At 41.3% G+C, this 16261-nt stretch overlaps 2 protein-coding genes across 2 annotated transcripts in view; both read left to right on the top strand.

The window, feature by feature from the left end:
• The window catches only part of LOC306919690 (protocadherin beta-15-like), a gene marked incomplete at both ends in the record, with an annotated part of 333762 nt that overhangs the window by 216743 nt on the left and 100758 nt on the right, over nt 1-16261 (top strand). The window lies entirely within an intron of this gene.
• LOC306926871 (uncharacterized protein) lies at nt 245-16007 on the top strand (the record flags this gene model as incomplete). The annotated part of the gene is made up of 5 exons (XM_079506356.1): nt 245-543; nt 4509-6633; nt 7929-8490; nt 13770-15502; nt 15957-16007. 5 exons carry the CDS (start codon nt 245-247, stop codon nt 16005-16007), a joined length of 4770 nt encoding a protein of 1589 aa, XP_079362482.1.

Below are 16261 nucleotides of genomic sequence, written 5' to 3'. Positions count from 1 at the left end.
ACCAGTTCACCACAGACAATTGTTGACTTGACTCCTCTGAGTTATACGCGTGGTGTCGCTATGCGCTTGTTTTGGAATTAATACTACATTCCCACACCCCCTGTCGTCGACAAATACAAAGCCTTCTCATTCAGTAAAACGAAGAGGCACGATACCAGTTTGCAGTCGTTTTGAAATTATTTCGTTATTGTCTAAACAAGTAGGGCGATATATTTTTTGTGAGAACATCTTTAATCTTTTTGAAATGAGGCGGATACGTGAATGGATAGTCCCGCAGTACTGCATCGTTGCTGTGGTTTGTCTTGCATTTTGCTGCGTAAATGGAGACATAAGCTATTCTTTTCCAGAGGAGATGAAACGTGGATCTGTTGTTGGGAATATAGCTAAGGACCTTGGACTGGAGGTCGCCAGACTGTCTGCTCGAAATCCACGTATTGATACCGAGGAAAGTAGTAAAATGTATTTCGACATAAAGCTGAATTCTGGCGAGTTGATTGTCGCCGATAGGATTGACAGAGAAGGCCTATGTGGCAAGAAGTCTACGTGTGTTTTAAAAGAAGAACTTGTTTTGGAGAACCCTCTGGAACTTCATCGCATTAGTGTTCATATACAAGATATAAATGACAACGCTCCCCAATTTAACAAGGATAAGATTAGTATTGAAATTCACGAATCTGCGGTTAAAGGAGCGCGTTTCTTACTAGGGGAAGCCCATGATCTGGACATAGGACAGAATGCAGTTCACACTTATTCTTTAGAGAAAAATGACCACTTCATTTTAAGCCTAAACGCAAAAAGTGGAGGACGAAAATATAGCGAGTTAGTCTTGGATAAAGAGTTAGATCGGGAAGAACAGCAGGATGTTAAATTACTGCTTACAGCTCTCGATGGTGGCTCACCACAGAAATCAGGTACTGTCGTCATACACGTCACTGTACTGGATGCTAATGATAACGCCCCAGTGTTTAGCCAGGCCGTCTATAAAGCCAGTCTGCCTGAAAACTCTCCTGTAGACACCGTTGTAACCACAGTGATTGCTACTGATGCAGATGAAGGCGTTAATGGTGAAGTGGCTTATGATTTTGATCATTTATCTGATGAGGATAAACATCTGTTTGCTCTTAACCAAAAAACTGGAGAAATAAAGGTTATTGGCCCAGTTGACTATGAAGAGAAATCTTCATTTGAATTGCAAATAAGAGCAACAGATGGATTAGGTTTAACATCATATTCCACATTAATTATTGATTTAACTGATGTTAATGATAATGCCCCTGCCATTTATTTAAAATCTCTAACTAATCCCATACCAGAAAATGTGCCACCTGGCATGGAGGTGGGCATCATTAATGTTCAGGATAGAGACTCTGAGAATAATCGACAAGTTCACTGTTCCATTGAACAGAATGTTCCCTTTAAGCTTGTTCCGTCCATCAAAAAATATTATTCTCTAGTGACCACCGGACAACTGGACCGTGAAATAGTATCTGATTACAACATTACTATTACTGCCACTGATGAGGGCTCTCCACCTCTCTCATCTTCTAAAACTATTCACTTAGCGGTCGGTGACGTCAATGACAACCCACCTGTGTTTGAGAAACAGTTCTATAGCGCCTACGTGACTGAAAATAATAAGCCTGGATCCACCTTATGTCCAGTTTCTGCTCAAGACCCAGACTGGAGACAAAATGGTACAGTAATTTATTCTCTTTTACCTGGTGAGGTAAATGGTTCCCCTGTATCTTCCTATATATCTATTAATGGAGACACAGGAGTAATTCACACAGTGAGGTCCTTCGATTATGAACAGTTCAGGAGCTTTATAGTCCATGTGATAGCCAGAGACAATGGTTCTCCCCCTCTCAGCAGCAATGTAACTGTCAGTGTCTTCATAACGGATGTGAATGACAACTCTCCTCAAATACTGTACCCCACCCAGGAAGGTAACTCCTTCATGACCGAACTCGTTCCCAAAGCTGCACATGGGAGCTCGCTTGTATCCAAAGTGATAGCAGTAGATGCAGACTCTGGACAAAATGCTTGGCTGTCCTATCATATTGTCAAATCCACTGATCCAGGACTTTTCACTATTGGTCTCCACAGCGGAGAGATCAGGACACAGCGGGACATTTCTGAATCTGACAGTATGAAACAGAACCTTATTGTGGCAGTGAAAGATAATGGACAGCATTCTCTCTCTGCTACCTGTCCCATATATTTACTTATTTCTGATAACTTGTCTGAAGTTCCAGAACTTAAAGATATGTCTTATGATGAAAACAACTCTAAACTGACCTCATATCTCATCATTGCACTGGTGTCTGTATCAACCTTTTTCCTGACCTTCATAATTGTCATCCTGGGTGTGAAGTTTTGTCGCAGGAGAAAGCCTAGACTGTTGTTTGATGGAGCAGTTGCCATCCCCAGTGCTTATCTCCCTCCAAATTACGCAGATGTCGATGGTACAGGAACTTTACGCAGCACCTACAACTATGATGCCTACCTAACGACAGGTTCTAGAACCAGTGACTTCAAATTCATCAGCTCTTACAATGACAACACATTGCCTGCTGACCAGACTCTGAGAAAAAGTCCATCTGACTTTGCTGAGGCATTTGGGAATTCAGAGGAATCTCTTGAGGTATTTCACATTATTGTCTTAAGATTGTTGTTTGACTGCAAGTTATTAAATATCACTGTTTGCTTGCAACATCCATGTTATGTGTGTGTGAGAGAGAAAGAGACACACACACACGCACGCACACTCGCACACACACACACACACACACACACACACACACACACACACACACACACACACACACACACACACACACACACACACACACACACACACACACACACACACAGAGAGAGAGACAGAGGGAGACAGACAGAGGAGACACAGAGACAGACGGAGAGACACAGACACATTTCTCAGCACCATGGACAGCAGCCCACCAGTTCCTGCAATCCAAAAAATTATTAGTTCAGTGCACCTTTATATTCCCACTAGCACATTTATTTTGCATTTTGGAAGGGGCGTTAGCCCCCCCTATGCACAGCTTTGTGCATCTGTTTGTACCACGGAATGTGATGATTTGATTGGCTGCATGAACAATGAAAGTGATGATGTATATGCTGATGTGTGATTTTTTATTATCTTGCTTCCTGTGAAAAGCACTGGAGTGACTTGACATTGCAATATTTCCACTATATTAATAATAATATGTATGTGTATGCATTATTTCGTATTCATACCGACACATTTCTCATGGATTGTATTGTTACTTTCCAAGGTAAAGTTCATTCATGAACATATATGACTTTGATTAAAATTAGAACGTCATTCTCTCTCTCTCTCTCTCTCTCTCTCTCTCTCTCTCTCTCTCTCTCTCTCTCTCTCTCTCTCTCTCTCTCTCTCTCTCTCTCTCTCTCTCTCTCTCTCTCTCTCTCTCTCTCTGAGCATTAAATGAGCGTTAAAATGACAAAATGAACGCACTCCTGACTGTGTCCGGTTACAACTCCAGTATTTGCCTTGCCGCTCAGTCTCTCTCCATGGTGCTGAATGTTGATATGGTCTTTAAATGAGTACTTAGTTACTCAACATTTAGATATTTGCTATTCATGTGCATTTTTACCATCCTATATAAGCCCATTGAACTTCAAACTCGATTTTAACCATGTTAGACTCATGCAAAGTGTGTGTGTGTGTGTGTGTGTGTGTGTGTGTGTGTGTGTGTGTGTGTGTGTGTGTGTGTGTGTGTGTGTGTGTGTGTGTGTGTGTGTGTGTGTGTGTGTGTGTGTGTGTGTGTGTGTGTGTGTGTGTGTGTGTGTGTGTGTGTGTGTTTAATCTGGTTGGCCATCTTAACCTCATTGCATTTATTTGTAATTTGATGGCTTCGTGCCTTTGCAATACCAACAATCTGGCTTTGTGTATATGCTTTCAAATGAAGTTGGAAGTAAAGACTAAGCACAAAATATAGTTAAACATTGTGCATAACCTCTATGTAGTATCTTAAAAATACCCACAGTGTCGCTGTTCACTAGCTGATATGAGAGAGGTCCACTTATCCACCCACAGAAATAAACTAGTAGTCAACAAAGGGTAGGATCGGTGCTGCGGAAACTGTGTAGTCGATTATAACAATATATTAAACATAGACAGTGCTTTCTTCTTTCAGAGGATATTATTCACAAACTACATTATTTTTTCAACTTCATCACGATTTTGATGAAACAATGGGGCACACGGGAACAGCTTTGATAGACCTTGTGTTCGTGGTTGCACTCACTGCACAATTTGCCAATGGAGATCTGAGTTATTCTATTCCAGAGGAGATGAGTCGTGGATCTGTTGTTGGGAATATAGCCAAAGATCTTGTACTGGACCTAGGTCGAATGTCCACTCGTAAGGCACGGATTGACACAGAGGGAGACCACCAGCGCTATTGTGAAATTGACTTTAAAACGGGAAACCTCATCGTTGGTGAAAGAATCGACAGGGAGGAACTATGTGGGGAGAAGGCGTCGTGCTTTCTGAGATTTGAATTGGTTCTTGAAAGCCCCTTGGAATTACATCGTGTTTCACTGATGATTCAGGATGTTAATGACAATTCACCAAATTTCCCGAAGGATATTATTAAATTGGAAATCAGCGAGTTAGCCGTCAAGGGAGCTCGCTATCGGGTTAACGAGGCGCATGATGCTGATATAGGACAAAATGCTGTTCAGCGATACAGCCTACAAAATAATGATAATTTTGTTCTGTCTGTTCGAGGAGATAACGATGGTTCTAAAAATGTTGAATTGGTATTAGAAAAGGAGCTAGATCGTGAGAAGCAAAATAGTTTAAATCTAGCCCTTGTTGCAGTTGACGGAGGTTCTACACAGAGATCAGGTACTGTAGTCATACACGTCACTGTGCTAGACGCTAATGATAACGCCCCAGTGTTTAGCCAGGCCGTCTATAAAGCCAATCTACCCGAGAACTCGCCTCTAGATACTATGGTAGTTTCAGTTAACGCTACTGATGCAGACGAGGGAATCAATGGAGAGGTCACATATGAATTCAGTCGTATTTCAGAAAGGGCAAGGAAAGCATTTTCACTGGATAGTAAAACTGGCGAAATAAAAGTAACTGGACCAATTGATTTTGAGAGTGACTCTAAATTTGAGATGCGTGTGGATGCCAAGGATGGGTATGGACTTTCATCTAATTCGAAGGTCATAATTGATATCACTGATATGAATGACAATGCTCCAGTAATATATCTAAAATCCCTGTCTAATCCCTTACCGGAGGACGTGCAACCTGGTACAGAAGTGGGTATCATTAACGTGCAAGATAGAGATGTTGAGAGAAACCGACAAGTTCATTGTTACATTCAGCAAAACATTCCTTTTAAGCTTATCTCTTCCATTAAAAACTACTATTCTCTTGTGACCTCGGATAACCTGGACCGCGAAACAATATCTGATTACAACATTACAATCACGGCCACCGATAAGGGCTCTCCACCACTGTCCTCGTCCAAAACTATCCAATTATCAATATGTGACGTCAATGACAACCCTCCTGTGTTTGAGGAACAGTCATACAGCACCTTTGTGACTGAAAATAACAAACCCGGTTCAACGTTGTGTTCCATTACTGCTCGAGACCCAGACTGGAGACAAAATGGAACAGTGATTTACTCTATTTTACCTGCAGATGTAAACGGTTTCCCGGTATCCTCATATCTATCCATTAACGGTGACACAGGAGAGATCCACGCTGTGAGATCATTTGATTATGAACAGTTCAGGAGTTTTAAAGTCCATGTGATAGCCAGAGACAATGGTTCTCCTCCTCTCAGCAGCAATGTGACTGTCAGTGTCTTCATAACGGATGTGAATGACAACTCTCCTCAAATACTGTACCCCGCCCCAGAGGGAAGCTCATTCATGACAGAGCTGGTCCCTAAAGCTGCACATGGGAGCTCGCTTGTATCCAAGGTGATAGCTGTAGATGCAGACTCTGGACAGAATGCCTGGCTGTCCTATCATATTGTCAAATCCACTGACCCAGGGCTTTTCACTATTGGTCTCCACAGTGGAGAGATCAGGACACAGCGGGACATTTCTGAATCTGACAGCATGAAACAGAACCTCATTGTGGCAGTGAAAGACAATGGACAGCCTTCTCTGTCTGCCACATGCCCCATATATTTACTAATTTCTGATAACTTGGCTGAAGTTCCAGAACTCAAAGATATGTCTTTTGACGAGAACAACTCTAAACTGACTTCTTATCTCATCATTGCGCTTGTTAGTGTGTCCACTTTTTTCCTCACCTTTATTATTGTCATCCTGGGTGTGAGGTTTTGTCGCAGGAGAAAGCCTAGACTGTTGTTTGATGGAGCGGTTGCCATCCCCAGTGCTTATCTCCCTCCTAATTATGCAGATGTTGACGGCACAGGAACTTTACGCAGTTACAATTATGACGCCTACTTGACAACAGGGTCTAGAACCAGTGACTTCAAGTTCGCCAGCTCGTACAATGACAGCACACTGCCTGCTGACCAGACTTTGGTAAAAACACCAACTGACTTTGCTGATGTATTTGGAGACTCCGATGACTCCTCAGAGGTAGGCTCTGGGATCATATTTGTATAGTGTTGTTCGTTGCCTTGTTGCATGCTTTCCTTAGCATGCATGTACTTATGCCAACAGTTTACATTTTATAACAAAGCTCATTCCTTCTAATGCAGGTGTTGTTTATGTTGCTGTTATATACTGTAGGGGGTCTATTGATTGTCAGGACATTACAGAAGGTCTTGTTGATATTATGCGATATTTGCATATTATTCTTAATAATACCGTTTCAAATTGAGTATTGCCCATAGCCCACATGCACATTGTGATATTACATTTATATTAATTTAATTTAATGCACACTATTATTATTTTATATACGTCATCAACGAGACAACCTCGAAGTTTGCCTGAGTTACACTTTAAAGAAAGTTTATTTTTTTCCCCTTTTTTTAGTATAGTGATTCGGGTGAATGTTCACTTTCCGGTGAAACAATGAAGACCATAAATGAGTTATATTTCAGAATGACAGCCATTAGTTAGATTGCTCTAAATTTATTGGAATAATTCAAAAAGTGTGTGGACTGCTTCTCAAGAAGCTTCAGAGTCTGATAATCAGGCTAAGGCGACAGGCTGCACTTGCATTTCAATACTGTGTCATTGGAAAAATCCACTGTCCATGGACCTGAAATCGCTTTTCTTAATGCTGCCATGACAGCTCTCTCTCTCTCTCTCTCTCTCTCTCTCTCTCTCTCTCTCTCTCTCTCTCTCTCTCTCTCTCTCTCTCTCTCTCTCTCTCTCTCTCTCTGTATGTCTGTCTATATCTCTATCTCTCTCTTAGTACGAATATAATTTCCACAAGCTCCTGCTGAGGGAAATATAGCACCGGAATTAGGAAAGCAGCTATAATTAAATATATGTTAGGAGTGTTGTCTATTTTATGGCCTATATAAAACATTCTCCATAATTATCCATAATGGTGGAACATTCTCCATAATATTAAACAGTTTGTTGAATTCCCTTTTCTGATTCATACGCGTGGTGTCGCTATGCACTTGTCTTTGGAATAATACATTCACACACCCATATAGTCGACGCTTACAAAGCCTTCTGATTCAGTAAATGGAAGAAGTGCACAATACCAGTTTGCAGTTTATTTGAAATATTTTTCCTTTATTGTCTAAACGCGCGTAGGCCTATTGCTTTTTTCTGTGAGAACATCTTTAATCACCGTCATTATTGAAATGAGGCGAATAAGTGAATGGATTGCCCCGCAATACTGCGTCGTTGCTGTGGTGTATCTTGCATTTTGCTGCGTAAATGGAGACATAAGCTATTCTTTTCCAGAGGAGATGAAACGTGGATCTGTTGTTGGGAATATAGCCAAGGACCTCGGACTGGAGGTCGCAAGAATCTCTGCTCGAAATCCACGTATTGATACCGAGGAAAGTAGTAATAGGTATTTTGACATAAAGCTGAATTCTGGCGAGTTGATTGTCGCGGAAAGGATTGACAGAGAAGGCCTATGTGGCAAGAAGGCGACGTGTATTTTAAAAGAAGAACTTGTGTTGGAGAATCCCATGGAACTTCATCGCATTAGTGTCCATATTCAAGATATCAACGATAATTCTCCACAATTCAATGAAGATGAGATACGTATTGAAATACAGGAATCGGCCGCTAGAGGAGCACGTTTCCTACTAGGGGAAGCCCATGACCTGGACATTGGACAGAATGCAGTTCAGACTTATTCGTTAGAGAAAAATGAACACTTTATTTTAAATGTCAACACAAAAAGTGGAGGAAGAAAATATAGTGAGCTAGTCTTGCAAAAGGAGTTAGATCGGGAAGAACAGCAGGATGTTACATTACTGCTTACAGCTCTCGATGGTGGCTCACCACAGAGATCAGGTACTGTCGTCATACACGTCACTGTACTGGATGCTAATGATAACGCCCCAGTGTTTAGCCAGGCCGTCTATAAAGCCAGTCTGCCTGAAAACTCTCCTGTAAACACAGTTGTTATAACAGTGATTGCTACTGATGCAGATGAAGGCGTTAATGGTGAAGTAACTTATGATTTTGATCATTTATCTGATGAGGATAAACATTTGTTTTCTCTTAACCAAAAAACTGGAGAAATAAACGTTATTGGCCCAGTTGACTATGAAAAGAAATCCTCATTTGAATTGCAAATAAGAGCAAAAGATGGTTTAGGTCTAACATCATATTCCACATTAATTATTGATTTAACTGATGTTAATGACAATGCCCCTGCCATTTATTTAAAATCTCTAACTAATCCCATACCAGAGAATGTGCCCCCTGGCACGGGAGTGGGCATCATTAATGTTCAGGATAGAGACTCTGAGAATAATCGACAAGTTCACTGTTTCATTGAACAGAATGTTCCCTTTAAGCTGGTTCCGTCCATCAAAAAATATTATTCTCTAGTGACCACCGGACAACTGGACCGTGAACTAGTATCTGATTACAACATTACAATCACTGCCACTGATGAGGGCTCTCCACCTCTCTCATCTTCTAAAACTATTCACTTAACAGTCGGTGACATCAATGACAACCCACCTGTGTTTGAGAAACAGTTCTATAGCGCCTATGTGACTGAAAATAATAAGCCTGGATCCATCTTATTTCCAGTTTCTGCTCAAGACCCAGACTGGAGACAAAATGGTACTGTGATTTATTCTCTTTTACCTGGTGAGGTAAATGGCTCGCCTGTATCTTCCTATATATCTATTAATGGAGACACAGGAGTAATTCACACAGTGAGGTCCTTCGATTATGAACAGTTCAGGAGTTTTAAAGTCCATGTGATAGCCAGAGACAATGGTTCTCCCCCTCTCAGCAGCAATGTGACTGTCAGTGTCTTCATAACGGATGTGAATGACAACTCTCCTCAAATACTGTACCCCACCCAGGAAGGTAACTCCTTCATGACCGAGCTGGTTCCCAAAGCTGCACATGGGAGCTCGCTTGTATCCAAAGTGATAGCTGTAGATGCAGACTCTGGACAAAATGCTTGGCTGTCCTATCATATTGTCAAATCCACTGATCCAGGACTTTTCACTATTGGTCTCCACAGCGGAGAGATCAGGACACAGCGGGACATTTCTGAATCCGACAGCATGAAACAGAACCTCATTGTGGCAGTGAAAGATAACGGGCAGCCTTCTCTCTCTGCCACCTGTCCCATATATTTACTTATTTCTGACAACTTGGCTGAAGTTCCAGAACTTAAAGATATGTCTTATGATGAAAACAACTCTAAAATGACCTCATATCTTATCGTTGCACTGGTGTCTGTCTCCACATTCTTCCTGACCTTCATAATTGTTATCATGGGTGTAAAGTTTTGTCGCAGGAGAAAGCCCAGACTGTTGTTTGATGGAGCAGTTTCCATTCCCAGTGCTTATCTCCCTCCAAATTACGCTGATGTTGATGGCACAGGAACTTTACGCAGCACCTACAACTATGATGCCTACCTGACGACAGGTTCTAGAACCAGTGACTTCAAATTTGTCAGCTCTTACAATGACAACACATTGCCTGCTGACCAGACTCTGAGAAAAAGTCCATCTGACTTTGCTGAAGCTTTTGGAAATTCAGAAGAATCTCTTGAGGTATTTCTCGTTTCAACTCATTACTTAAAAGTATAGTATAATGTTTATGTTTTGGATTTAAAAAAATATGAGATTGTTAACATTTTTGTTTGACTCCTTTGCAAGTCATGGTCTGTGTGCTTCAACATCATGCCTTGCCTGCAATAATGCAGCATCCATGTTTTCATGAGAACATAACGGCTCACTTTAAAAAAGAGTTTTTGTTGTTTTGTTTCTTTGCTGTGAAAAGCACTGAGGCACTTGGAATTTGGAATATTTCAACTTTTAATATGATTTAGTAGTGATACTGATATATTGCTCATGGGTTTTATTGTTACTTTCCTCCTCTGCAAACCCACATGTGATTTTACATTTACAGAACAAAACGTGTTGGCATTAGCCTACTTCCATTATTGAAAAAGATGGTGAAGGCATGGCTCTCCTATAGTCTGTATGTTCTCGGCTAAGCACACTGTGAAAGATCATCTTGGTATTATTGGTATTGCTGTAGTTTCTTTTGTAGAAAGGAATCTTTCTATATTCCAAATGTTGGGAGGGAAGTGAGTATTCCTGGTGTTTAACGTGTGTGTGTGTGTGTGTGTGTGTGTGTGTGTGTGTGTGTGTGTGTGTGTGTGTGTGTGTGTGTGTGTGTGTGTGTGTGTGTGTGTGTGTGTGTGTGTGTGTGTGTGTGTGTGTGTGTGTGTGTGTGTGTGTGCGCGCGCGCAAAAAGTATTTAGTGTTTTGTATATAGCTATCGAGTGTGCATTTGTGCACCCATTAATCAGCTTAAATGTATACTATACTGTATACTGTGCATTGCAAGTTCCCTCTCCTGATTGGTTACAATAAGTTTAAATGCATGTTTTTTTTTACTAAAGAGCAGGTGCGCGAAGGGCAGGCTCCTTATTGAACAAATCAACACTATATCAATTTGTACTATCCGAATACAGGCCTATTTAACAATTATCTTAACAAAACAAAACAAAATACCCAAAATACCCTATCTTCTAAATAGGAGCTGTATTACTAACGTTAGCATTTAATGAGTAATGTATCAATGACGTTAGCATTTATATATTATGTCCTCTGACAGTTTTTGTGGCCATAAATATTCTGTTTGTCATTTGGCAGTTTGAACGCACTTGTTATTGCGGCTCTGTCCGTACATGGTGCTGAATCTTGAATGGTCTTTAAAGGGCTACTTTAAAACACTTTCTCGGGCATGTGTTTTTGTGTGCACCCCGGGCCCACGCAGTTAAGATGCATGCTTCATTAATTTCATTTTTTTTTATTATTCCCAGACACACCCATAAGCCATAACCATGGAGTTTAATGCACTCGAGTAGCCTACTTTTAATACTATTAAATATAGCCTATGTGACAAGAAACAAATAGGTATTATTCTTTTTTTAATAATAACAATTGAAAAACCACAGCCCCCTCACGCATTAGAAGGAAAATATTAGTAATCAGAACCAGCTAGGTAGCCATGTGTGTTTTCAATTAGTCTAACATGGGGGCGTGCCTCATCAAATATAAATATCTAAATATTAAATACAAAAAACCGAAAACTGTGTGGAATGCACACAAACGTAATTTGAACCTCATCGCATTTATTTGCAGTTTGACAAACAAGCTTGGTGTATGCTTTCAAATGAATGTGGAGGCAAGCAACTTGGCAGAAGTTCCAGAACTTAAATGTCTCATGACAACAATTCTAAACTGACTTCTCATCTTCAAATTGCACTGTTGTCTGTGTCCTGACCTTCATCATTGTCATCCTGGGTGTGAGGTTTTGTCGCAGGAGAAAGCCCATGCATAGCCATGCATACGCAGGGCGTTTCGCTCTCCTAATTACGCACAAGAGGTTTATGGCACAGGAACTTTACGCAGCACTTATGATTATGACGCATGACTGAGACCTGTCTGTCTGTCTGTCTGTCTGTCTGTCTGTCTGTCTGTCTGTCTGTCTAAATGAAAACTCTCTGAGTTCTATAGTGTGCTATTTAAGAATTGCAGCCTCCTACATTTTGATCATATTTAAATCAAATACGCCTTAAATATTTTATTTTATTGCATGTTAGTTCTGCTGGACTCGGTTTATTATAAGTTTAGAGGCAAAAATATAACATGGACTAATTTGTTTATATATACACACTGTGGCTGACTAATTTGCAATGCAAAACTGTTGCTTCAAGTGGAAACAGTTGTCTCTTTGTGGCGCTGAAATCATTAATGCAAGTTCGTCTGCAGATAGGCCTACGTTATTGTTATTACAGTTTAAAATGCGTTTCCTTTATTTGAGCTCCTATATACAGGTTAATGTTGTTTTTTCCTTAGACAAACATTAAAAACGCCATTGACAATAGACAGATGTTTGTTTTGTCACTAACACAAACATTAAATGCCAACATTAACATTAACATGAACAGAGTTTGATGTTTGTTTTGCGCAAATCGTCCTCGATGAAGTAAGATGATAAGAGCGCCCCTTACTTGAAGTCACTTCACACAGGTGTGATTTTTGCTTCGAGAAGCAAGCCCTTGCCTTAAGACAAGAAGGCTATTTTCACACAAGCCTCATTGCAGTGTTAATTAGTGTTGGATTTGCTAAGGAATGTTTATAAGTATAAGTATAAGTATATTATGTGATGGTCTATAATGTTGTATTAGCAAAACATGGACTCATAGCGTCGCTGTTCACCAGTTGAGGGCCAACATACATCTCCACCCTCAAATATTGCATTCATTTAGCTTCCAGCTCATCCCCAACACCGATAAAATAGTTCAGTATATAGGCTTTGTCAGTTCAGTGCATTTTTGATAGAGCGACATTGTTCTGGTTTACATTTCTTTCCACATATAGTAAATATCAAACTGTGGATTTCAACACACGCTTGTTGGTTTTGCCTCAGAATGGGATACAAAGGACTACCGTCGCCAGGCCTGATCTGGGGCTTTGCTGTCTTTATTGTAATGCTGCATATCGTTTATGGGGACCTAAGCTATACATTCCCCGAGGAGCTGAAACCCGGATCTGTTATTGGAAATATAGCCAAGGATCTTGGGCTGGATGGAGCCAGACTGACGGCTCGAAAAGCTCGTATTGACACCAAGGGTAATCGCAAACGGCTTGTTGACATTAATCTGATTACTGGTGATTTGGTCGCTGCTGAACGAATTGACAGAGACGGTCTTTGTGGAAAAAAGGCGTCGTGCGTAATACAAATTGAATTGGTTTTGGAAAATCCATTAGAGCTTCATCGGACAACTCTTAATATTAGAGATATTAATGACAACTCTCCGCAATTCAAGGAAGGCATTATTAGATTGGAAATACAAGAGTCGGCAGATAAAGGAGCTCGTTTTCTTATAGAGGAAGCACACGATGCGGATGTGGGCCAGAACTCTATTCAGAAATACTTGCTTGAAAATAATGACAATTTTGTCTTGGCTGTGGAGAGCAATACTGTTGAGCTGGTCCTAGATAAAGAGCTTGATCGTGAGAATCAGCAGGATATAAATGTATTGCTCACAGCCACTGATGGTGGTGCTCCACAAAGATCAGGCACTGCAGTCATACACATCACCGTATTGGATGCTAATGATAACTCTCCCGTGTTTAGCCAAGCTGTCTATAAAGCCAGTCTGCCTGAAAACTCTCCTCTAGATACTATAGTGGCTACAGTGAGTGCTACTGATGCAGATGAAGGTTTAAATGGAGAAGTAACATATGCATTTGGCCATGTATCAGAGGAAGATGCAAAGTTATTTTCTATTGATCGTAAAATGGGAGAAATTAAAGTAATTGGTGTCACTGATTTCGAAGAGCAGACATCTTTTGAAATGAAAGTGAAGGCCAGGGATGGTTTAGGGCTAACCTCATATGCTAAAGTTATCATAGATATTACTGATGTCAATGATAACGTGCCTGAGATTTATTTGAAATCTCTAACACAATCTATACCAGAGAATGCACCACCTGGTTCAGAGGTGGGCATAATTAATGTGCAGGATAGAGACTCTGAGAATAACCAGCAAGTGCACTGCTCCATTCAGCCAAATATGCCTTTTAAACTCGTTCCATCCATAAAACACTATTATTCTCTGGTCACTACGGGTCAACTGGACCGTGAACTAGTGTCTGATTACAACATTACAATCACTGCCACTGACGAGGGCTCTCCACCTCTATCCTCCTCTAAAACAATCCACTTATCGATAGGTGATGTCAATGACAACCCACCTGTGTTTGAGGAACATTCCTACAAAGCGTACTTGACTGAAAATAACAAACCTGGATTTACTGTATGTTCTGTTACTGCTCAGGATCCAGACTGGAGACAAAACGGAACAGTGATTTACTCTCTTTTACCTGGTGAGGTAAATGGTTCCCCAGCATCCACCTTTCTATCTATTAACGGAGACACGGGGGTGATCCACGCTGTGAGGTCTTTTGATTATGAACAGTTCAGGAGCTTTAAAGTCCACGTGATAGCCAGAGACAACGGTTCTCCTCCTCTCAGCAGTAATGTGACTGTCAGTGTCTTCATAACGGATGTGAATGACAACTCTCCTCAGATATTGTACCCCGCCCCGGAGCGAAGCTCATTCATGACTGAGCTTGTCCCCAAACGTGCAAATGGGGGCTCTCTCGTGTCCAAGGTGATAGCAGTCGATGCAGACTCTGGACAAAATGCCTGGCTGTCTTATCATATTGTGAAAACCACAGATCCTGGACTTTTCACTATAGGTCTCCACAGTGGAGAGATCAGGACACAGCGGGACATTTCTGAATCCGACAGCATGAAACAGAATATAATTGTGTCAGTGAACGATAATGGACAGCCTTCTCTCTCTGCCACCTGTTCTATGTATTTAGTTATCTCGGACAACTTGGCTGAAGTTCCAGAACTAAAAGATATGTCTTATGATGATAATAATTCTACACTGACGTCTTATCTCATCGTTGCACTGGTGTCCGTATCCACCTTTTTCCTGACATTCATTATTGTCATCCTGGGTGTGAGGTTTTGTCACAGGAGAAAGCCCAGACTGTTGTTTGATGGAGCGGTTGCCATCCCCAGTGCTTATCTCCCTCCTAATTACGCAGATGTTGACGGAACAGGAACTTTACGCAGCACTTACAATTATGACGCCTACCTGACGACGGGTTCTCGAACGAGTGACTTTAAGTTCGCCAGCTCTTATAATGACAGCACACTGCCTGCAGACCAGACTCTGAGAAAAAGTCCGACAGACTTTGCTGAGGTCTTTGGAGACTCCGATGGGTCACCCGAGGTAGGAATGAAATACACATGCACAGGTCATTGCATTATACATCATTCACATCAGTGGCAGCCTTCCTCCGTTCCATGTTCCAAGACTCTGTGTGTGTGTGTGTGTGTGTGTGTGTGTGTGTGTGTGTGTGTGTGTGTGTGTGTGTGTGTGTGTGTGTGTGTGTGTGTGTGTGTGTGTGTGTGTGTGTGTGTGTGTGTGTGTGTGTGTGTGTGTGTGTTCAATTTTATGGCAGTTTATTTTAACCTCTGACTGTGAATCTAATATGTATGTCTTTAGAAAGTCAAATAGTAAAGAGAACGTGCGTTATTGCGCGCGCACACACACACACACACACACACACACACACACACACACACACACACACACACACACACACACACACACACACACACACACACACACACACACACACACACACACTCTGCTCTGGTTTAATTCCTGCCCTTCTCTGCAGGGCATGCTGTTGTTTCCCCTCGAATACATGAGCTCTGACCCTCAGTGGTGAGCTGTTTGAAATTCTCAGTCACACACACAATTATACCTAAACGCAAGTAAGGGTCATTGCTTGTATCTGCTCATTGTCGCTGTCCGTGGTCCTGAAGTTCCCACGGAACTTCAGTCATTACGGGACACGTGCTGCTATATAGCCCTCTGCACACTTTGCTTAAAGTTTGCGTATAATGCGTATTCATATGAAAATTAAAGGGTGCAGGTGGAGATTAGACTATTCTACTGTTTGCAATGACTGCAGTGGATAAG

Source organism: Electrona antarctica (assembly GCF_951216825.1).
Source record: "Electrona antarctica genome assembly, chromosome: 1".
NCBI classification, from domain to species: Eukaryota; Metazoa; Chordata; class Actinopteri; order Myctophiformes; family Myctophidae; genus Electrona; species Electrona antarctica.
This window is presented reverse-complemented; position numbering and strand designations above follow the sequence as displayed.